Raw genomic sequence first — 23,322 nt, 5'->3', positions numbered from 1 at the left:
TGTGGGGAAAGAGCCCTAACAAACACACAGCCCAGGGCTGAAGCCCAGTAGGGGGTGCTGGGTGCAGGAGGGTGTGGAAGAAAAGCTGGGAAAGACTGTGTCTTGAAAGCCACAGGAACTGCAGTGTTTAAAGGAAGAAGTGGAGGTTACCTGTGCTATCAAGAGTTCAGATAAGGCTTGAAAAGGTCACTGGTAACATTGTTAAGAGTCCTAAAAGGGTGGGGGTGGGAAGTGGAGGCTGGTTTGCAGGGTGTTGAGGCCGGAGTGAAAGATGAGGAAACAAGGTAACAATAGACAACTCTCTATAAATTGGGCAGTTTACCAGAGGAGGGTGAGCTGGAGGGCTAGGTAGGATTAACAGAGGCTTGTTTTTTCTTTGAGAGAGTGGGGGCAGGTTTAAGTGGATAAAATGAGTCCCAGGAAAGAAGTTCAGATACTCCATAGTGTGAGGTCCATGAGAATGAGAAGGTGAGAGAGTCAGGCTTACATAGAGCTCTTCCGCTGATCAGGAGGGAAGGGGAAAAGGTAAGTGTGTAGGCAGTTATATTCCTAGATATGAAAGTAGGAAGTTTTTATCTGAAGCTTTTTTCTTTTTGGGGTGGGGAAGGGGAGAAGTCCATGGCACAATCATTTGCTAAGAGAGAAGGATGAAGACGTAAGTTTTGATGAAACAGAATCTGGAGAAGCCAGCCACCATGGGGAATGGGATAGATCCAACTAGAGAGCCAAAAAAGAATTTATGATGGTATCAGCTGGAAGGGTTGACTTTCTTTCCCCTATAGCGTCCAACACTATGAGTATGTAGGAAGAAATTCTGTGGTCTGGCACTGGGAATATTGGAATGGATGATTCTGGGATCCAGCAGGGTCTGGGATATGACAAAGGAGCAGGGGATTCCAGAGGAGTGTGGGTGAGGAGTTTAAGGTACAGAGAAGCCCGGTTATTGGATGGTTAGGAAGCACCTCCAGATAATGGCAGGTTGGGAGGCAGAGGCCTGGAGCCAAATACCAATAGCTACAAACCAGGGCTGGGCACTGGGCAGCTAACTACATGGTTGGAAATTGATTTTAAGAATGTTAACTTTAGGTACTTGCTTTTGTACAAATGAATCTCTAGTGTTTCCCTGTTCCACCTCAGGACAGAGTAGCTTCCTAGTACTTTCTTCTTTGGGATCCTATTCCCTGCTGCCTGTCACTGCCCAAGAAATAATTTTTTTCTATTAAAATTTTAGGTGACTGACAAGGTGGTATGAGGTTAATGAGAACAAGAAAATCCATTTCAGAAAGTGAAAATGCCTTCCACTATCTCTTCACTTCCCCTCCTAATCTCTTCTGCTTCCTTCAAACTCTTTATTTCTGTATGGATAGAATAAGCTACCCATATATCAGGAGACAGAAATATTTCTCTGTTTCTTATATAACCAGGTATGTGCTGAGGCATCAAATTTGTGTCAGTTCCCTGAGCATGATAAAACCAGGAAGACTGGAAGCTGCCAGATATGCTCCCATTCACTGGGAACCGCCCCCAGACACCATTTTAAAAGATGGAAAATATGGACAGTCACTAATACTTCCTATTGCACCCAACAACCTTGAATTGAAAGCGGCTTGCATTTTGATCACCCCGATATCCCAGTGTTCCATTCCCGATACCCCAGTGTTCCAATTTATAGAATTTGGGGTCTCCTTAAAATTAAGAGAATTATGCTACCGCATCGAAGTTTTTAAAAATGACATTAAGACAGAACTATTTCCCATAGTCTAAAAATTCCTTATGCTGCTTCTCCATTGATCATTCCAACAGTTACAAATCCATTTTGGGAAAATTTAAAAATGTTTAATCCCTTTCATTTCTTTTTGTAACCTTCAAATTCTTTCCATAATATTTTCTTTTTCTTTCCTTTATTCCTCTCTGCCTCCCTTCCTTAATTAGAAGTGAGCTGAGGTCTCACATGTTTTGCTTTAGAGCTGAGTCTGCACAACGTGATGGTTTCTGTTTTCACCTTTTCTTTCAACTACACAAGGGCTGCCAAGGATGTGGCCTTTCTTCATGCCTTGGCTGCTTCTCCCTGCCAGGTGCTTTTCCTGGCCAACTAGCTGCTGAAATGCTTCCTTTGGAGAAAGGCAAATAGAATCAGAAAGCAGGGCACTTGGACACTGATTCCCCCTCTAACACTCCCCTTCTTCCCTCCAGTCCTTCATTCAAAGATTAGTTGAGTGCCTCCTTGCACCTGGCTGGAGAGAGGCACAAATGGGCACAAGGCATGCACAAATGAAAAAGCAGTTCTTGTCCCCAAGGCACTGCTGCCCTCTGTGACCTTAGGCAAATGAAGCTCTCCTATAGAGTCCCATGGTGAAATAGAAGGAAATGGAACTGATGATTTGAGAGTCCTTTCTGCTTTCCTAGCTCTGATGCTGAGTAGTTTTAGTGGATAGTCTCCTGCTTACTACTGTGCTGTGGACAATTCCTCTTTATACCTTAAATGTGCTTGCTCTCCTATCAATTGTTACATGTTCCAAGAATATGAAGGTGTTTAAGTATTAAAGCCAAAAAATTTTGGTGCCATTATAACATGGAATACTGCATATTTACTAAGAATGATGTTTACAAAAACTTTTAAGGATATAGAAAAATGTGCAAGCTATGTCAGGTGAAAAAACAGACACAGGCAGGGAAGGAAGCCTTAAACACTAGGAATTAAGTCATTTGTTAACACCCAGATTTTAAAAGTGGTTATCTTTGAATAGTGGGATTATAAATGTTTAAATTTATAAATTTAATAAATTCCTTAATTAGAAGTGAATTTACCTACTTTGATTTTTCTGTTTTTTAAAATGAAGACCAAAACTATTTTTTTAAATAATAAAATGAACAAAGTTATTTTTAAATAGTGAAGTGATTGCTTTTGCAGCATAAAATTCAGTAGATATGCTAAAGCCAGATGTGAATAATTTTTAAGATATACTTTGCCTTGAATTTTCCAAATCTGTCCTTAACATCGACTTTTTCTGGATTCCAAGCTTATGTCATTGGTCAAATTCTGGTACCGAGGAGTTATAATCTTACAGTTTCGTTTAGTTTCTCACTTTAGAAAAAAGGGCAGTGAGAAGGAAAAAGGAAGGATCTGTACAATTTCTTCACCTGTCAAAAATGCAGGTTTTATTTAGGGTCTTGGATTTATTAAGGTGAAAGTATAGGTCACCAAGAGGTTATTTCAGGAAAAGGCTCTGCAGAGAGCGTAACTGCTGACCATGGATGATTTCACCACTTGAAACAGGAGCTAGGATATGTTTGCTCAAGCATGATTTCAGATATCAGATCACAAACTCAGGATGGTCACAAAGGCCAATTGGTAGAAATAAAACATCTATAAGAGAAGGCACTCCCTCCATGGTAAGGAAGTGAAAATCCTTAAAAAAAAAAAAAAATCTGATGAGCCTAACCATTTTCCACAATGGGAGCAGAGAGAAATGCAGAAATGGCCAGTAGCTGAGAAAGCCTAGAACTCACTCTGGTGAGTTGTAAGAGAAGGCATCTGACCTTCTTAGCTAGTCACTTATAAGTCAATATTTACAATAGGTCATTTTGTAACTTGTCATTCAGAATTTTAGAGGCTACAAAAAAACACTGCACTGTTTCCCAGGCACTTGGGCCTCTAGAAGGTATGGAAAGACTTTACATGGCTCAGTCACATGGAAAGAGGGAAAAAATCTATTGTCTCTCAGCTCATTTGGCCCATGGAACTAACAAGGGACGTTTTTGTAAAGAGTATGCTACTCAAAGTGTGGTCCTCCCACCAACAGCATTGGCATCCCCTGGGAGGTTGTTAGAAATATAGAATCAGAAATAAGTCAGACAGAGAAAGACAAATACCATATGAACTCACTTACATGTGGTATCTAAAAAACAAAACAAACAAAAATAAATAAAAACAAACAAAAAACGACGATGAAAAAAGAGCCCACAGATACAGAGAGGAGATTGATAGTTGGGGATGGGGTAGTGGGAAATGGGCGAAGGTGTTCAAAAGGTACAAACTTCTAGCTGTAAAATAAATAAGGGCTGGGGTTATAAGGTGCAGCATGGTGACTACAGCTAATAATACTGCATTGCATCTTTGAAAGTTGCTAAGAGAGTAAATCTTAGCAATCCTCATCACAAGAAAAAAAAAAAAAGAAAAAATGTCTGCAACGTGTATGGTAACAGATGTTAACTAGACTTATTATGGTGATCATTTCACAATAAATACAATTATCAAATTTATTCATTATCGAAAATCAGGTGTATTATGTTATACACCTGGAACCAATAGAAAGTTATATGTCAATTATACCTCAATTAAAAAAAAGAGAAATGAGCTCACCCAGGCCCACCAAGAGGAAACTGCATTTTAGCAAGATCCCCATGTGATTTATATGTGTACTAAAGTTTAAAGAGCACTGTATTATAGGTATGAAACATATAAACTACATTTTTTTTTTACATGTAAACTACATTTTAAGCTCTTTTGGATTTTTCTTCCTCTTACTTTTTTTCAAACGTATTGAAAATAAAATTTTCTACTGTGGCAAAAAGATTCATCCTCCAGCTAAAATCTGTGTGTGTGTGTGTGTGTGTGTGTGTGTGTCTCAGCTAAGGTACTCAGAAGCAACTTGACATTTGTAATTTCCTTTTCAAACCTACCTTACAAAGACAAACATTTTCAGCTGTCCCAGTTTTCTGAATTAATTATTTATGGCATCTTCTAACTCTAGGTGGATTTTATGTTTGAAAGGATATTATTTACCACAGACTGCTAAAATCTTTTGCTCCCTACCTTTTCCACTTTCTGGGAAAATGATTTTTTCTTCCATACTCATTCTCTGAAAGTCATCAGGAGAAATTCTAGTTTTGTATTTTTTTTCAACTGGGCTCCATGGCCAGCATGGAGCCCAAATCAGGGTTTGAACTCACAACACTGAGATCAAGACCCGAGCTAAAATCAAAAGGTGGATGCTCAGCCAACCGAGACACCCAGGTGCCCCTAACTTTGTATTTTTCTAAGGAGGTGTTATCATTGTTCACATGGGGGATGGTGATCTGGCTTCTAGTTTGAAATTGTGCTGGTAGTGGGTAAATATCTAAGAAGCCACCGATGAGAATGTGACCTATCCAACCCATAGCAGGAGCTCAGGGGGCACAGACCCCATCACCCCATTCAGGGCTATCCCTGACTTGAGAAAGTTTCTCTTCATAAATGAATGAACAGTTTCTAGTCCACCAATTACATCACAGACTTAACAGTATCAAGCAAACGTGCACATCGATTTACCCTTGACCTAGGAGAGAAGAGGTCAGAGAACTTTGAGGGAAAACTTATGGATACATTTGAAATAATGTTTAAAGTGCTCTTCCAATTTGCATTACTGTAAAAGAAGATGGAATTGTCCTATAAACATTTGGATTAAGCAAAAGCAAGAGGCAGAGGGAATCTAAGGTAGGATCGCCATGGGGTCTTCTTGGAAGTTCAGTCTCACCTGATTGTCGAATCCGTTGAAGAGTTTGCTGGACCAGAACCTCTGATCTTGGGACAATGATGATAAAGTCCACTTTGCTGAAGTGGCCGAGGTCCAGGCTCTGGCTGCCGCTGTCTGCTATAGCACACACCTGGGATAAGAGTTTTCTGGCAACCGTTAGCTGTGGTTGATAAATTTGGAAGGTTTCATTATCTAAATCTAAAATAAAAAAGTCATAAGAATAAGATTAATTCTCTTCTGTTGACGGCCACTGTGAACCTATGTGGGGGACACATAACACACATACACAGTAAAGCTCTATACCAAGCATTCTAGTCTCACTCTCTATTGAGTCTTAATAGGTTTGCTTATTTTCTCTGAAAACTTGACTGAAAGGATGTGTTCAAGAGCGCATGTGATAATTTTGCAAAAATGTGTTCTTTTAAAATAGACTGATCATCTCACAGATCACTATTCATCACCCGTCCCCACCCAGAAATGTCGGGACAGACTACACTCTCACAGTGGGAGCCAGGACTGATCTCTGGAAAGGGGAAGCAAGAGTTTCCAGTTTTCTTTGGGACTATCAGCACAGGTCAGGTGCCCAAGCCCAGACCGAATTCAGGAAAGGAGGTGAGGCTGTAACCATACTAATGCTGAATTCCTTTGAACTTTTTCTGGACAGCACCACAGTAAACATTTCCTCTCCAGCAAGGCAGTTGCAACATGATTTGAAATTCTTCTCCCAGGAACTGTATAACACAGGTCACAGAGACACCCCCTCACCTTCCTTCCCACTTGACTTGCCAGTGCTTATGACCTGTCAGTGGTAGGTGGTTGTGGCCAGCTCCAACGCTGACTCCTGTACTATCTGAAGTGACCTGACTCATGACAGGGCCAGTTGGCACTCGAGAGGTGATGCATTAGAACATTGCCCAGACACTCTAAACATGCCAGTGGCTTTTTATTACAACTTATAGCCAAGCAATCAATCTCATACGTGCACACACACACACACACACACACACACACACACACACACACAATTAACTAGGCAGGATTAGAGGAATCCTTGAGCAGGCAACATTTCATAATTCTTTATGAGGTTGCTTTTTATCAAGAGCACAGGTGAAAGTTTGACTGGAATGCACAAGGCCACAATTGACTTGCATTAATTAATGTTTTCTAAAATCAAATTGCATGGGGTACCTGGGTGGCTCAGTCAGTGAAGCATCTGCTTTGGCTCAGGTCATGATCCCAGGGTCCTGGGATAGAACCCCGCATTGGGCTCCTTCTTTGGTGGGGAGCCTGCCTCTCTCTGTCTCCCTCTGCCTGCCACTCTGCCTGCTTGCGCTCTCTCTCTTTCTCCCTCCCTCTCTGTCAAATAAATAAATAAAAATCTTTTTAAAAAAATCAAATCAAATCAAATTGCAATGTGGCCAAGGTAAAGACAGTGGTCAGAGTACCCTAGCCACAGGGAACCCTAACAGTTAGTAGAGATTTATACAGGTGGCTATGAGAACCCACTAGAAAAGACCAAAGCTGCAAGTTTTAGTAGCAGAATGGTTTTTGACCCACAAAGATTACCAATGAAAATAAATCTGTCTTTTGATGGGCTATTATTTCTTCCACATCATAGGTTAGATAGGTGGGGACTAACCAAGATGATAGCTCATCTTTGGAGAATTTAATGTAGCAAATTTTGAACTTCAAGGAACCATTAACATATCTTTAAGCAATGCTTCTTAAACAGGGAATCAAGGATATGAATGTGGAAATCTGTAAGTACTCTGAGAATTTAAAATTCTAACTTTATCAATAATTCAAACATAATACGAACATATTTTAGATTATCCAGGTGACTACTTTATCATCAAATAAAGTGGAAGTAAAAAAATGTTATTGTGGGGGTGCGCCTGGGTGGCTTAGTCGGTTAAGTGTGTGACTCTTGATCTCAGCTTAGGTCTTGAACTCAGGGTGGTGAGTTCTAGCCCAGTGCTGGGTGCCACACTAGGCATTGAGTCTACTTAAAAAAAAAAAATACTGCATGCATTTGAATTTGTTTTTATGACTGATACTGAGCTAATGCCAAGCCATGCTACTTTTTTTTTTTTAAGATTTTATTTATCTATTTATTTGACAGAGAGAGATCACAAGTAGATAGAGAGGCAGGCAAAGATAGAGAGAGGGAAGCAGGCTCTCTGCTGAGCAGAGAGCCCGATGCGGGACTCGATCCCAGGACCCTGAGATCATGACCTGAGCCGAAGGCAGCGGCTTAACCCACCGAGCCACCCAGGCACCCAAGCCATGCTATTTCTATTGCTTAGGCAATCTTAATATATAAATGACACATTCCTATTAAGGGAAGGCCAGAAGGCTGTCACAGCAGATTCATGGATCTGTTTCATGTCTACCTTTGTCCTATTCTTTTTTTTTTTTTTTTTTTTTTTTTTTTTGGTCCTCTCCTATGTTGTCCTTATCATGTGGGGGGATTGGGAGGAAGTCTGAAAATAAAGGAACCCAATCTAATGATGGAACTCCTCAGTCCTGCTCCTACCATCCCCCCTTTTTATTTTTATTTCTAGATTTTTATTTATTTATTTTAGAGAGAGGCAGAGGGAGAAGAAGAAGCAGGCTGTCTGCTGAGTGGGGAGACTGACATGGTGCTCGATCCCAGGACCATGGGATCATGACCTGAATGAGATGAGAGCAGAAGATTAAATGACTGAACCTCCCAGGTGCCCCATCCTCCCCCTTTAAAAAATATTTATTTATTTTGGTGAGAGTGTATGGGGGGAGGTGCAGGGAGGGCAGAAGCAGAGGGAGAGAGAGAAAATCTCAAGCAGACTCCTTTCTGATCAGGAGCCTTCTGTAGGGCACGAGCTCAGGACCCTGAGATCATGACCTGAGCCGAAATCAAGAGGTGGATGCTTAACTGACTGAGTCATCCAGGTGCACATCTCACTACCCCTTTTTGTACCCTGGAAGCTTGTCGGGGAGAGGCTGTGTTGGTATTGCTGTGCTATCTGCCAGGGATGCCTTGCTATCCCTGAGATGATGTGTGTTTTACATGTCAGAGAGTCAATGAAGGGTGTGCTGAGCCAGGCCCTGCACAGACTGCATTCTACATTCTTTTTTTTTTTTTTTTTTAAGATTTTATTTCTTTATTTGACAGACAGAGATCACAAGCAGGCAGAGAGAGAGGAGGAAGCAGGCTCCCTGCAGAGCAGAGAGCCCGATGCGGGGATTGATCCCAGGACCCTGAGATCATGACCTGAGCTGAAGGCAGCGGCTTAATCCACTGAGCCACCCAGGCGCCCTGCATTCTACATTCTTACAAGCAGTTCCTTGTAGCCCTCGGAGAGCACCAATAGCTCTTTGGGGCATAGCTGGAGGAGCTAAGGAAAGCATACCAAGGATGACAGAAATTTCGAGGGAAAAACAAGAGAGAGAGGGAATCTGCTTATAATAAATTTAGTCTTTAACTTTGATTTTAGAATGGAATTTTTTTTAAAGATTTTTTTAATTTTTTATTCATTTATTTGACAGAGAGAGAGATCACAAGTAGACAGAGAGGCAGGCAGAGAGAGAGAGAGGGAAGCAGGCTCCATGCTGAGCAGAGAGCCCAATGCGGGACTCGATCCCAGGACCCTGAGATCATGACCTGAGCCGAAGGCAGAGGCTTAACCCACTGAGCCACCCAGGCGCCCCAGTCTTTAACTTTGATTTTAATTCTAGGAGACATCTACTAAGAATAAAGTATTGGATCCAGGCCCCATCATAAGGCATTTTTACCATATTTATCATGTGGATAATGAGGAAAAACCTGTCATACTCTGTGACTCTAACACAAGACCTCAAAACCCTCAGAAAGACTTAGCTTCTATTTCCTCCTTTTGGTCTGAGGTGACGTTACCCAGGTTTTGCGTGGGGATCATAGCGGCAGCCTCCTGAGCTGACACACACTCGTTAAGATCTCCATTGAAAGGGGTCACCACACTCTCTCCTCTTCTCTGTTGCATTTTGTCTAGCAGCTTGTCCAGGTCGTCGCCTATTACATAATAAAGCAGAGATAAGAAGATTGCAAGGAAAGATACACTGGTATCAGTCTCCAAACTGGGCACTTCAGCTGGGTTCTCATCAACCTTTGTCAGTCAGCCCACTTTTCCTGGCTGACAGCGCACTTGGTCAAGTCTGCCGCAGTATCTAAAGCCAGAGTGACCCTTGCTTGTATTGTGCTTGTGACTTACACACTTTCACATGGTGTCTCTCTCTTGACCTCCATCGTACTCAAAGCAGGCAGGACGGGATCATTCTATCTCCACTGGACACATTGAAAAGCTGAGATCCGAGGAGGCAGAATCTCTCCCCAGGTCACGCCACTAAGTTGTGGCTAAGCTGAGGACCCCCCATCATAGTGCCCCGTGTGCCTTCCTCTTGACCCCTTGCTGGGTCAGTAACAAAATACTGAGGACAAACCTTCCAAATGAGGGAAGGTCAGCAGGCAAGTTTAAGCTCCACACTCATCTCCTTGATAGGCTAAGATTCAAATTCAGACAATCACACAGCTAGAGGCTGGCAGTGTTGCAGAATCCTACAAACCACTCACCTAATGATGTGGTTTTGAAATGTGATGCCAGGAAACTGACCTTTCCTGTGATGAGCTCATAACTAATTTCTTTCAAAAACTCACTTGTGGTGAGCATGCTCTCTGCCAGAGCTCTGGACTGATGCTGACCTGCAGGAGAGAGAGAGAGGAGGTGATGCTCCAGTGAATAAGTATTCACTGCAACATGATTTATAACAGCAAAAATGGAAAACAATTAACGCATGTAACTTTAAGGACTTGGTTAAGGAAATTATGACACATCAAAAGATCAGCAGTTACACAGCACTTAAAATGACTATTTTAAAAAGAAGTTATTTATAATAAAATATTAGATGATTAAGGGCAAAAATGATAAACCTTATGTTTGTAACTGTGAAGACGTACTGTACATGTGTGTAAAGACTAGGGAGGAATGTAAAAGACCTTTAAAATTGTGTTTGCGTGGTTATTATGAATACATCTTAAAATTATAAACTTGCGGTGTTTAGTTATTTTTATAAATGAAAATTTAAAAAATTAATGTATTGTACTTTCTGATGAAGATTTCTGAAAAAGATCTATGTCATAGAGAGATGGGCAGTCAGGTTTTGCCCAAGTGAGGAGGTTTCTTCGGTAGGAACAGGTGAGAATCTGCACTAGAGAGGAAAAAAGTGAATTTAGTCCAGATGGCTGGCTACTCATCATGGTACCTCATAGAAAATCAGCACAAGAAACAAAAACACATTTTGTAATGCTCCAACTTTCTGAACCTTTTCTTTATAGACTCAATGTTACCACATTAAGTAGCCTCTTCAGTGACGAGGTGAATACGTGAGCTAAATTTCTTGGCAAGCTTGATTCACTGGCTTAGGCCACCTGTGGCAATGGCTTTATCACATGCTAGAGTGGTAACATTTCCAGAACCTTTTAAGGACAGAAGTTATGTGAGACAAGGGTATCTGTTACTAGGACATGCTTTGAAGTAATGCTCCCACAACCAGCTGACAAGGACACCAGCCAAACTAAGGGCCACACAAATCTGACATGAGGAGAAAAACCAAAGTTAAAATTAGGAGGAAGAACTCAAATGGGAGCAATTAACTAGAGATTAATTACACAGATGCTTGAAACACCCAATAAATAGTTTTCAAATGGAGAGGTAATTGAATGAACGGATTAAAAAAAAAAACCCCAAACATTACTCACCTAACACTACCACGCAAAATTCGTTTCCTCTGATTTTTGAGGCACAAATCGCCACCACATAATCTGGTAGTCTTTGATAGTGTCTCATTTCACTGAGAGTCCTCAGTGTCTCTGAAATGCCCTCCGCCAAAGAGTTTTGGGTCACAATCACATGAACCAAGTCTTGAGATACGCTGGCGATTAGTCTCGCAAGCCAGGGGAGTTGTCCTGGAGACACAGGGGTACACTGAGCACCCAGCTGCAGGGCTCTCTCTCTCAGAGTAAATTCCTGCATAGCCTTCAGCATGATTTGCTCAAATTCTTCTCTGAGAGGTATCTGATCAGGACCTAAATTGAAGAGAATTTACAGCTAGAATTTAAAACACATCACAGCCAGAAAAGAGAGAAAAACACACGTACATTAGTGTGTAGTCCTTCTAAGTCCACTGTATTCTACAGGCAAAAGAGCTCTTTCCTGTTGTGGCCACAAGCATAGAGGCCCTGCTCACCATTTTCCACCATGAAATTACCTTCTTTCTGTGTCAATATTAAACACAAATGTGGGCTTCTGTTCTCCTGTATGCTAATCTTGATTTTTTTTTATTTTTTTTATTTTTTATTTTTTATTTTTTTTTTGATTTTTTTTTTAAAGATTTTATTTATTTATTTGACAGAGACAGATCAGAAGTAGACAGAGAGGAAGGCAGAGAGAGAGGAGGAGCAGCCTTCCTGCTGAGCAGAGAGCCCGATGCGGGGCTCGATCCCAGGACCCTGAGATCATGACCTGAGCTGAAGGCAGAGGCTTTAACACACTGAGCCACCCAGGCGCCCCTAATCTTGATATTTTTAAAAGAGGATGTGCTCTGAGTCAGTATCAATCCAACTGTATGCCTTTAGGGGTGGTCACTGAAGGTGGTATATTTGTTGACCTGTTAAACTTGTTACCGACACGATTAATGACTCAGGAAAGAAGAAGCTAACCTATCGGCATATAACCAATTTTAGGTTTCACTTGTTTCTCATTTTATTTATAGCTACTTTGAAAAACGTCTTAATGTATTGCTTCTGTACCTAATTTTAGGAATACTGTCCATAATAAAGTTCAACTATTTTTCACTTCTGATTTTTATTTAGGCAGCCTCACATGTTCCCTCGATAAAGAATGTAACTGTCATCTAGCTACTCCCTAGCATTCTGGGTTGTTAAGGACGGCATTTGGTCCCCTCCTCTTGTGGCGGTTACAGCTAAATTTATATGGGTGACTTACAGCCCCTGGTATTAGGGAGATTTTGTTTCTCTGATTCTCTTTAGAAACTCAACCAGTCTTTAGGACAATACAAGCAAGTCAATGTTTGGCACCCAAGTGACTCAAATAAACTCTGACATTTAGTTTCAATTGAAACCAGTGCGGCTATGGTCACTCCCTCTCTTCAGTCATCCCTTCTGCTGTGCAGACCTGAGATTCGAAAGTTAAGCTCTGCTAGACAGATACAGACTCCTCAGTGTCTGTGACCTGAGATCAAGCAATAACTTCACAACCCAAGGCTAAAAATCCCCTTGTGAAAGAACACAGGTTTAAGGGACTGGACTTCTGTATGAGAAGGTATCTTGAATGAACCAGAAATCTTTCCTTCCTTAAAAGGGATTTAAATGGCCTTCCAGGCCCTCACCCATATTCTCTAGGAAAGTAAGAAAATGAAAGTTTAGTCGTATTTTCAGGCTATGGGCAAATAAATAAAATATTACATATTGTAAAAATAATTTAAATTGGAGAAAATATGTTTTTCCATGATTGGTTAGATGCTAGAGGGAGGGAGACTGAAGCCTCTCAGAGTTTTTTCTGCTGTCCATGGAAAGCGAGCAAGAACCATGCAATGTTTACATTGTGTTAATATTTCGTATGTCCTCCCCAGTCACTTGCTAGAGGGAGAGGGATGCCTTCTTATCACCTGGGAGCCACTAAAGCTTCTGTCTTCATTCTGCTTTATCCAATTAGCACCATGGTTAGTGGTCACTAGTTACATACTAGGTAGTGAGCTTAAAGTATACAGATTTGCACTGACTGTACAAATGCACAGTACAAATGAGATGAAGGGAAGGTGGCTGTCTATTTAAAGCTTTCTTCCATCAGAACAAATGATATCCAAAAGCAAGTGGCTTTGCTGCCATTCCCCACAGCCTCTCATAGACCTCCTGGAGGCTCAGAGGCCGGCTGATTAGGTGTGTCCATAAGTTCGGCTCCAAACCATGATTGAGTAACATGTTCTCAGTGTAATCAGCTTCAAATGTAAAGGCATTCTGGGAATATAAAATTATGAAACATGTTCATAGCACTTTCCATTGCCTTAAAACTAACTTTTGCAGAATTTTGACTGAATTCCTGCTAGGAATTGAGAAATAGAGGAAAATGGACCAAAGTTTAAATGAGGCAAGAGAGCAAAATGTCTTGCTTCCAATCGCCTCCCATCATTTCTTCATCTTTAGCTTTTATAGTTAAATTGCAGGAGCTTTTCCTCCACTTCCCACAAGCTTGATAATAGTAATTTTTTCCCCCATTAACTGTTCCAGTAACTCAGGTTAGCCTAGGCATCAGCTCTGATGGCTTTTCAGATAGGGCTACCTTCATAAGAAGACACAAGGTTCCACCAGACTCAGAGCCCTCCAATAATCACTGGATTTGCTGATTTTACTTCCTATTTCAAAAGATTTTCAGGCTGTATAATAATACATTGATATAAAAGAAAAAAAAAACTGATTGTAGTTAAAGGACTCTTCCTTCTGAAGAATCTTACTTTTCTTTTTCTCTATTATGTCCAGGTAACTGAGGCATCAAAGTATTAGACCTGTTCTTTTAAAAGCTTAGATTTTTAAAAAAAAATCTATCTATGAAGCATATGTGAAAAATGTTCTTGCTGCCTTCTTCAAAACCATCAGAGGCGAAACAAACAAACAAACTACAAACAAGCAAAAACTCAGAGACTCCAGAAGAAGGTTGCTGAGAAGATGTGTCCTAACGTACAAAATTTAGATTAAAAAAAAATAGCCATTTGGGTTGCACACTAAGAGATATATTAATTAGTTGCCAGTGAAACTCTAGAAAGAACTAACTGATCCCACAGGGCAGAGAAGACAGGTTTAATTGAATGGAGATTTTTCTTTTTTTAAGATAAGAGCTTTTAGTTATTTGAGGAGAGACATTTTGTTTTGACCATTTAGTTTTAATTAACTTGGACTTTGATATTTAAAATTGTGAGTAAGGTTGAAAAAAATACTATACCGAATGGCTTGGTTTGCCAATAGCATTACTCTATGGGGGGTTGTTTTACTAATTCTGGGTGCATCAAGAAGCTGGTTTTAGATCTTGGAACACAGTCGAAAGTCAGTGCATGCAGCAATTAAAATTATGACATCAAGTGAGCTGCAGGCACAGGTGGTTTTTATAATTTTATTAGCCATTCGTCAGCATGATTAGCAAGTCTTAGGTTTATCATCAAAGTGACTCGTAAGCTATCCGAAGTCTTGCAAGTTTCAAAAGCCCATGTCATAGCAGGCCTTTCAGACTCTCAGGGCACCAAGCCTTACAGCTGCAGTTGCTAGCTGAGGGCCCAAAGACTGAATCTGGCTGGCTGAAGCTTCTTTTTCGTTTTTAACATTGTTTAGCCCAGTATTTTCATTGTTTAATACTTCGGTATCTCCAAACATTAAGATAATTCACAAGAGGGCAGATAAAATTTCTTATGTGTAATTTTACATCTTGAGCCTTTTCCAAAGTAAATCAGTGGCTTGAAGGCTTAGAGTGAGTGTATAATTAGGTTGCATATTAGATGACCTGCTGCAGTTTGCAAAATAAAGGACATTGCAATGTAAATGTTGCTGAGCCCCTGACAGCATTGTCAGGGCACCTGCACACACCCACTGTGGAGCTTAGGAGGACGTATCAAATAGAGGAAGAGAAAGGTTCATGACCTATGTATCTCCCTTACCCTGTAGCCTAAAGAACCTTGCAGGGAGGTCCACAGATACTGCCTTAATGAAGGAAAACATGATGGGACTGCATCAAAGGGATGTTGCTGGAGAAGAAAAAAAAATGGATGTAGGGACAGTGGCTGAACAAGATAGAAAGGCTAAGTAGAAAATGTAAAATAATTGTCTAAGGCAGTGGCTTCGTTTGTATCCCAGATGACAGCTGCACTTTCGGAAGATGGTTGGCTAGACTCCTCAAGGGAGGAGAGTGCCCATGGCACAGCCCTTCTGCCTGTATGAACTGCCAACCTTAGAGCCATCATGATACTGGACACTAGGTGGCGCAATTTATCTCTTCTAGGACCCAAAGAGGCACTCGAGAAGCTAGGAGGGGGGCAAGGAGAGAAATGGGGTGGAGGGAAGGCAAGTGGCAGAAAGGAGTAGGAAAGAAATGGGAAAGGAAAGGGAACAGTCATAGAGAGTAGGGTTGAAGGAAAGAAATATTAGAAATGAAAAGGGGAAACTAAAAACTGGACAAGTGGATGAATGTGAGAAAGTGGGGAAAGAAAGGAAAAAAGCATGATGCAAAAAAGAATAAGAATTATCACCACCAAATAATTATTGCAAATCGCTTACCTAGCCGTACAAGATACTGTATCGTCAGAAGAATCATGTTTTCGACGCTCAGGAGTTGGCTGCCAGTCAACCCTAAGTGTTCCAAATCTTTGTTTTCCAACTGTGAAATCTTGTAGCAATTCACCAGCAGAGGACTCACAACAATGTCACCAACATTTCCATAGAAATAGGGTAAAGTGCCATAGCCTGCCCCAAGAGAGGTAGGTCAATAAAGTTCAACATTTCTTTTTATTTATTTATTTTTAAATTTTATTTTATTTATTTGAGAGAGAGACAGAGTGAGAGAGCATGAGAGGGGAGGTCAGAGGGAGAAGCAGACTCCCCATGGAGCTGGGAGCCTGACTGGGACTCGATCCAAGGACCCCAGGATCATGAACCAAGCCGAAGGCAGTTGCCCAACCAACTGAGCCACCCAGGTGCCCCTAATATTTCTTTTTAAAGTCCAACCAGGCACATGTGCCCAACTAGGATCAAAGATGTATAACAAAGTTTCCTGCCCTCTGGTATGAGAATTCTAGGGAATTCCCTCAGATGCTTCCGAATTCTATTCTTACATTAAATCAGATGAACAAGAAGTGAAAGACTCAGATGGTATCATCTCTGTTTCTCACAGAAGGGACATGTTAATTTTTTTTTTAAAAATATTTTATTTATTTATTTGTCAGAGAGAGAGAGCAAGCGCGCACAGGCAGACAGAGTGGCAGAGGGAGAAGCAGGCTCCCCGCGGAGCAAGGAGCCCGATGTGGGACTCCATCCCAGGATGCCGGGATCATGACCGGAGCCGAAGGCAGCTGCTTAACCAACTGAGCCACATTCTTGATCAAGTTTCTTTCCACATAAGAAGCCAGAAAACAAACCACAATAACATAATTTCTTTCCTGAGGTTTTCTTAAACATTTTAAAAAGCTAATGAACTCAGTGATGACCAGCAATATTCTCCTAGTCACAGGTACATGCAGGTTCCTACCCTTTGTGTTATCTTAGTTATTTTTATGTTCTCAAATGTCAGTAAATAGCCTCAAATTATCTTAGAAGTAGATAGGACAAAAATGTGTTGAAAATATACCCTGTTCTGGTGGTGTGGTAAAAACAGGGGTTGTCTCTCTGTGAGACTTTCTAAAAGGCAGACAGCAAAGGTTCCCCATGTCCTACGTATCTTCCCAAGGCTTAGCTCCAGTATGCACACCACTCAAATATTTAATAAAGACGTTTTGACAACATGGAATTTAAGCAACTGAGATTCTCCTATAGGCCCAGGAGCGGTGGGTAGGACAGCCTGATAAAGGACAGGGCTTGAAGCAAAACCATCTATGTCGGTAGGCTCAAGTCAACCAAAAGAAGCAGATAACACCGCATATAGACATACCCTAAAGATGCAGGGAGGCTAAACACTCCATCTATTTAGTCCCAAAGGTAAAGCAGGAAGTCACCTTCTGACCTAGGATAGTCCCAGGATGAGGTAATTCTTTTTTTTTTCTTATTTATTTATTTATTTTTTTGTTTTATTTATTTATTTGACAGACAGAGATCACAAGTAGGCAGAGAGGCAGGCAGAGAGAGAGGTGGGAGCAGGCTCCCTGCTGAGCAGAGAGCCCGAAGCGGGACTCGATCCCAGGATCCTGGGATCATGACCTGAGCTGAAGGCAGAGGCTTTAACACACTGAGCCACCCAGGCGCCCCCATTTATTTATTTTTTAAATAAACATATAATGTATTTTTATCCCCAGGGGTACAGGTCTGTGAATCGCCAGGTTTACACACTTCACAGCACAGGATGAAGTAATTCTTGATGGGGATCTGAAAAGCATTAAGTTAGTCCTGAATTCCAGGGGCCTCTAAATTTCTACACCTCCACTTATAGACATTTTGGAAGGACTCAGACTCTGTAAAGATAAGTGGTTCACAGACGTTTCCCCATGCAACTCTGGGACCTTTTGGTTTTCCCAAAGGGGGCCTGTTAGCTGGTTCAGCTTGTTTCTTTTCTCTGTGGTTTGACTGGAACGTCCTTTTCCCTTCAGGACTCAGCTGAAACGTCACCTCTGACAAGTCCTCTCAGAATCCCTCCAGGCAGAGCTAAGCTCTCTCTCCTTTGAGTTCTTGGTTGCAAACCTCTACTAGCTCAAGTTTCACAATATTGTTTACATGACAGACTCCCCACAAAACAGTGCTCCCTGTGGACAAAAAGACTTTCTCTTATTCCCAATTTCTAGTTACATAATGTTTAACAGCATGAGTAAGCTGACTGATAAAAGCTGAAAGAATCAATATAAGGATGAATGCATACACGCATGAACATATGGATAATTACACAAACACTGAAATGGAGAAACAGACCCAGATCCCAGCAGACACAGGCAACGTGGAATGCCTTTCCCTTACCTATCAGAATTACTGGTCTAACTCCTGAGTTACTCAGCAGGTTTTCAGGAACAATTACAGTTTCCCCTGCAGGAATGGGTCGAGGTTGTAAAATTCCAGTTAATGGGGTCTGTGGAACTGGAGCAGATAAAAGGGACTCTGGAAAGAAAGTTGTTTGACGAAGGATTAGACATGAAAGCTAAATGAAATACCATTGAAATCAACATAGCCTTAATACTTTTAATAGAGAAGTTTTAGAAGTTTAAAGGTTCATTTTTTAAAATTAGAGCAATTCATGTTTACTATATAAAATTAGAAGAGAAAAACAGAAGGAAAAATCCCCAATCATAATCACGTCATCAGGAGATAACTACTGGTTAGCATTTTCATAGTATTTTCTTCTAGTTGTTTTTCCACATGCAATCTTTTGGATTCTGTTTTGTATTTAATTCCCTCCATCCTCATCCCAATTATCCATGCCTTATTTACTCATTATAGAAAATTTGAAAAATACAGAAAAGAGTGAAGAAGAATAAACTCATCATTAATCAGTATTATCTAGAGGCAAGAACAGTAACATAATTCTTTGTTTATACAGCATCTCTATGTAGATGCTTTAAAACTTTAAAGACTACATAGACTACTATAAAACTTAGAGTCTTTACGTTTTTAAAGAATCCCATTTATGTCTTAGAATTGGTATATTTAAATTTGTGCTTAGTACAAGGTAGACCAGTGTTTAAACATTTACAAGTAGGTTCCCAATGGCCATGACTTGGTTATTATAAAGGAGAACCAGTTGGTTTTTCAGGTTTTAACCACAGACTAAGTTGTCCAGGCCAGAAAGAAGACGTGCATGTCACATAAAGGAGCCAGATAACAGGAGAACACGTCTAACACCACAAATGGCAAAGCAAACCCATTTGTGCCCTATGATGCTGGGTTAGTAGCATCATCCCTATGTCAAGAATGGTTTATTGATACTGTGGGTCCAAACAAAGCCAGAGGGTGAATTAAGATCTGTTGTGTTGGCCCATGTACTTGCAGGGAAGGCAGATGCAATGGGCACAAAATATCAGCTACTATTAATTTCCTTACATAATACTGGGGACAATGGTTGGTTAAGGAAATTTATCTTCAAAGGTTCAAGGAAAGAACAGGAGTAGAAGATAATTTTGCTAATTCAAAAAAACTGAAAACCCATCTTCTGTTGAAATCTTACCAGTTCTTGAAAGAGGGCGAACTGTAGGAACAGGTACAACTAAACCAGGTTGTGGGACAGGTGACCCAGGATACCATCCCCGGTGTCGTTTCTTTGGTGGCCCAGAAATGAACATGGTAGCTGAGGGCAAAAAGAAAGATGAGCCTTGTCCTTAGCAATGGAAGAAAGGAGAGAATTTAACGTAACATAGAGCTTTTAATTTGATTATACTCAGAAAGTCTGAGCACTCTTCTAGAGGTAAAGATAAAATTAGAAAAATCACCCTAACAATACCACCTAACATTTGGATGTTGTTTTACCATATACAGTTTTACCCAGATGATTTCATTTAATTCTATCAACAACACTCTGAAGTTGTATGATAAGTATATTGTTACACCCGTTTCGTGGATGGCAAAAGGAAAGCTCAGATTTGCCCAGGGTCAGGGAATAGAGAGGAACCTTGATCTCTATACTCTGGTCAACAAAGCTCATGGTTTTTCAGGACACTTCCTTATACATTTGTTTCAACATTATTTTCTAGCTAGGCTCATCCTTGTCAATCACCAAGATCTTTAACCATCATTGTTCACACCAATCATAAAGCTTCAAAACCTTCGATGAGAAGGTAAGGACAAGCTCAGAGTGCACTGTCAGATAATTCATCATTTCAAACTCCATAGCACTTCTTTCATAGTTAAGGTGCATTATGTCAAAACTCTAAGATGGGTATCATACCTTGGTCTCCTGATGCATAGCTAGGTCTTGGTGACAAAGAGTAACTCCCTGGGCGGGCTGGAGTGGAGCTGGCTGCACTGCTCTTCCCTCCATGGCTACTGTTTCCATTAGCAGCATCTGTAGCACACAAGAGGAATGCTCAGAACAGGGGCTGAGCAGCACACTGCATTCTGGGACCTTGCAACCACACCATAAACCTCAACTCCAGGATTCAAAGACATCTCATTGACAGGACAGCCCCATGGTGTAGAACCGACTACAACCACCAGAGTAGTACCCTCTTTAAGATGAAATGTCACCTAAAAATAATTTTCTAGGATCCCAAGAGATCTTTTAGAATCACTTCCAGTGATGTCTTTGGAGATGGTGGGTGGATAAAAGAGAAAAAAAAATTTTTTTTAACTTTGTATCTTGGAAATTTTCAAATGTATACAGAAGTAGAATAATGTAATAAACTACATATCTACCACCCAGCCTCAGCATTTATCAGCACACGGCCAATCTTGCTTTAGATAAATATAAATTAAAATACTTCCTCTCTCTTCCTCCTCACACAACATACTTACATACTTCTCTAGATTATTTTGAAGAAAACTTATTTATATTCTCTCATCCATAAATATTTCTGTATGAGCTTCTAAAAGAGCTCCTAAAACATAACTGTAATGTCATTATTCTACTTAAAATTGACAGTGATTAATAAGTCCTTAACGCCATATATCCCATTAGTGTTCAAATTTCCCCCCAGTTATCTCAGAAATGGTTTTTTTTTACAGTGGGCTTTCTCAAACTGGGGTTCAAAAAGGATCTACACATTGTATTTAGTTTTTATTTCCCTTAAGCCCCCTTTTTAAAAGCTCACATTTATTAATTAATAAAATAATATAATAAAATATTTAAGGGTGCCTAGGTAGCTCAGTTGGCTAAGCATCTGCCTTCGGCTCAGGTCATGATCCGAGGGTTCTGGGATGGAGCTCTGTGTCAGGCTCTCTGCTCGGTGGGGACCCTGCTTCTCCCTCTCCCTCTGCCTGCCACTCTACCTACTTATGCTCTCTCTCTCTCTGTCAAGTAAATAAACTTTTAAAAAATCTTTAAAAAAATATTCAGTTAGTGTTTGCATTTCACGGACTCTCTCACAAGTTTTAAAAATAGTTTGTTTGAATCAGGATAAGGTCATACTGCAATGAGATTTAGGATAATGTCATTTTTGCTGAGAAGTTTTCCAGGCTCAGTCGGTATAGTGTCAGTCACATCCCCTTTTTTCCCCTCCTGGAACCTCCTTTAATCTATAGGATTCCCCTTCTTATTTTTCTTTCTTCTATTTAATCTGCCGAAAATCTGGCAGAATTTTTCATTTTCTGAATTTTGCTGATTATCTATGACATCATTTAACACCCCCTCTATTTCCTGCATACTAATTGTTAGATATAGAGGCTTGCTCAGATTTAGGTTTTGGTTTTTGGGCAAGAGTATCTCACAAATACTGTCATATTCTTCCATCAGCAGGTACGCAATAACTGGCTTTCTCTCTTCTTGTCATGTTAACATAGATCAGTGGGTTCAAGAGTTGTTAACCTAATTCTCAAATTATAACGGTGTCCATGACTGGGGGATGTGGGCGGCTCATTAGGTTAAGTGTCTGACTTCAGCTCAGGTCATGATCCCAGGGGCGTGGGCTCCAGTCCCACATCAGGCTCCCTGCTCAGCAGGGAGTCTGCTTCTCGCTCTCCCTCTGCCGCTTCCCCTGCTTGTGCTCTCTCTCTTTCTCTCTCTGTAAAATAAGTAAACAAAATCTTAAAAAAAAAAATTGTCCATCAGCCCTTCATCTGATGGTTTTAGCAACCATGCTGGTTACTGCTAGGATCCATCATTCTATTAACTTTTTTAATACTGTAAAGACTTGGATTCCATTTGTACACATTTATAATCTAACCAGAAGGTGGATCCTGTAAGAACTGTTGGAACAGAATACAAATAAATGTGGTCAGGATAAATGATGATGCCTAACTGATATAAAGATTCCAAGAATGATAAGTTCTCCTTCTTCTCATTCTTCCTCTAACCTCTCAAACCATTTCTTTTCCTTAGACACTGGAATTTTCTAAAATGTTATCTTTAGTTAACAGCTTGCCTTACCCCACATTTCTCTTTAGCAAATCCTATTTACTCTGATTATTTTAATCTCGTGTACAATAAATTAGATGCCTGTTGAGCCGATCCACTTGGACATTTCATGGGTATCTCAAATTCAGCATGTCCACAGTTGAACTCACATTCTCCTCCTGGAGAACCTGCTCTTCCTTCTTATTTCCTCTTACATAACTGTGTCACCATTAGCAGACAGATGAGTACAGACCAAGACCTCTTCTTCCACTTCATGCCTACATTAATCACTCAGATTCTGCTGATTTTACTTCCTGAGTTGTTCTCCAATCTGTTTCCTCCTCTCAAGCCTATTATTACCCAAGTCAAGGACTTCATCATTTCCCCCCTAACTATTGAAATGACCCCCAACTAGTTTTCTACTTCTCTCTCTCTCTCTCTTTCCTTTTTCTTTTGCTGCCAAGTGATCTAGCTCAAGTTCAAATCAGATCATGTTACTCCTTGGTTCCATAAGTTATAGAGTAAAATTCATGCTTCTGTTGCCCACTACTTGCTCCTTCCCACCACTCCCTGAGTTTTACATTTTATGGTTCTAACAATTCCAAACCACCGGGACATTCCTGTACACATGATGCAGCTTCTCTCCTTTCCTTTCCAACTTTGGTCCTGGATTTCCCCTGAATTTAAAGTAGCTTTCCCTCACTCCTCTGTGCAGTGAGTATCTCCTCATAGCTTAAGTGCACGATCCTCCAAGACCTCGTTCTAAAAAGTTGCACTAAAACTCTCCCCCTCCTTTGTGATCCCCCAGCATATTGTGTACTTACTGTACTATACTGAAAATATTTCCCTACAGGTCTGTCTCCTCTACTAGGTTATAAGTATATTAGAGGTCAGGGATTGACCCTTATTTATGTTTGTATCCTCGGTTCCTCAAACTAGCAGGTATCCAAGAAATGTTTGCTGAACAGAACCAACCTGCTCTGTTTCCCCATGTGCCAAATGTCATTCCTTGACTCTTCTGGTTGGAGCACAGACAATACGAAGCTTTGTATAAT

General features: G+C 40.6%; 1 protein-coding gene across 1 annotated transcript in view; it reads right to left on the bottom strand.

Annotated features, from left to right (window-relative positions):
* Positions 1 to 23,322, bottom strand: part of GREB1L (GREB1 like retinoic acid receptor coactivator) — a 146,788-nt gene that overhangs the window by 59,485 nt on the left and 63,981 nt on the right. The window contains exons 9-16 of the mRNA XM_046025774.1: positions 20,165 to 20,281; positions 19,448 to 19,567; positions 18,247 to 18,384; positions 15,868 to 16,053; positions 11,290 to 11,616; positions 10,105 to 10,233; positions 9,412 to 9,546; positions 5,517 to 5,714 (exon numbers count right to left, since the gene is read on the bottom strand). Coding sequence (XP_045881730.1) covers positions 5,517 to 5,714; positions 9,412 to 9,546; positions 10,105 to 10,233; positions 11,290 to 11,616; positions 15,868 to 16,053; positions 18,247 to 18,384; positions 19,448 to 19,567; positions 20,165 to 20,281 — 1,350 coding nt within the window. The remainder of the gene's footprint in view (positions 1 to 5,516; positions 5,715 to 9,411; positions 9,547 to 10,104; positions 10,234 to 11,289; positions 11,617 to 15,867; positions 16,054 to 18,246; positions 18,385 to 19,447; positions 19,568 to 20,164; positions 20,282 to 23,322) is intronic.

This window comes from Meles meles, chromosome 12, assembly GCF_922984935.1.
Source record: "Meles meles chromosome 12, mMelMel3.1 paternal haplotype, whole genome shotgun sequence".
NCBI lineage: Eukaryota > Metazoa > Chordata > Mammalia > Carnivora > Mustelidae > Meles > Meles meles.
Note: the sequence above shows the minus strand (reverse complement) of the source record. Positions and strands in the feature narration are given on the sequence as shown.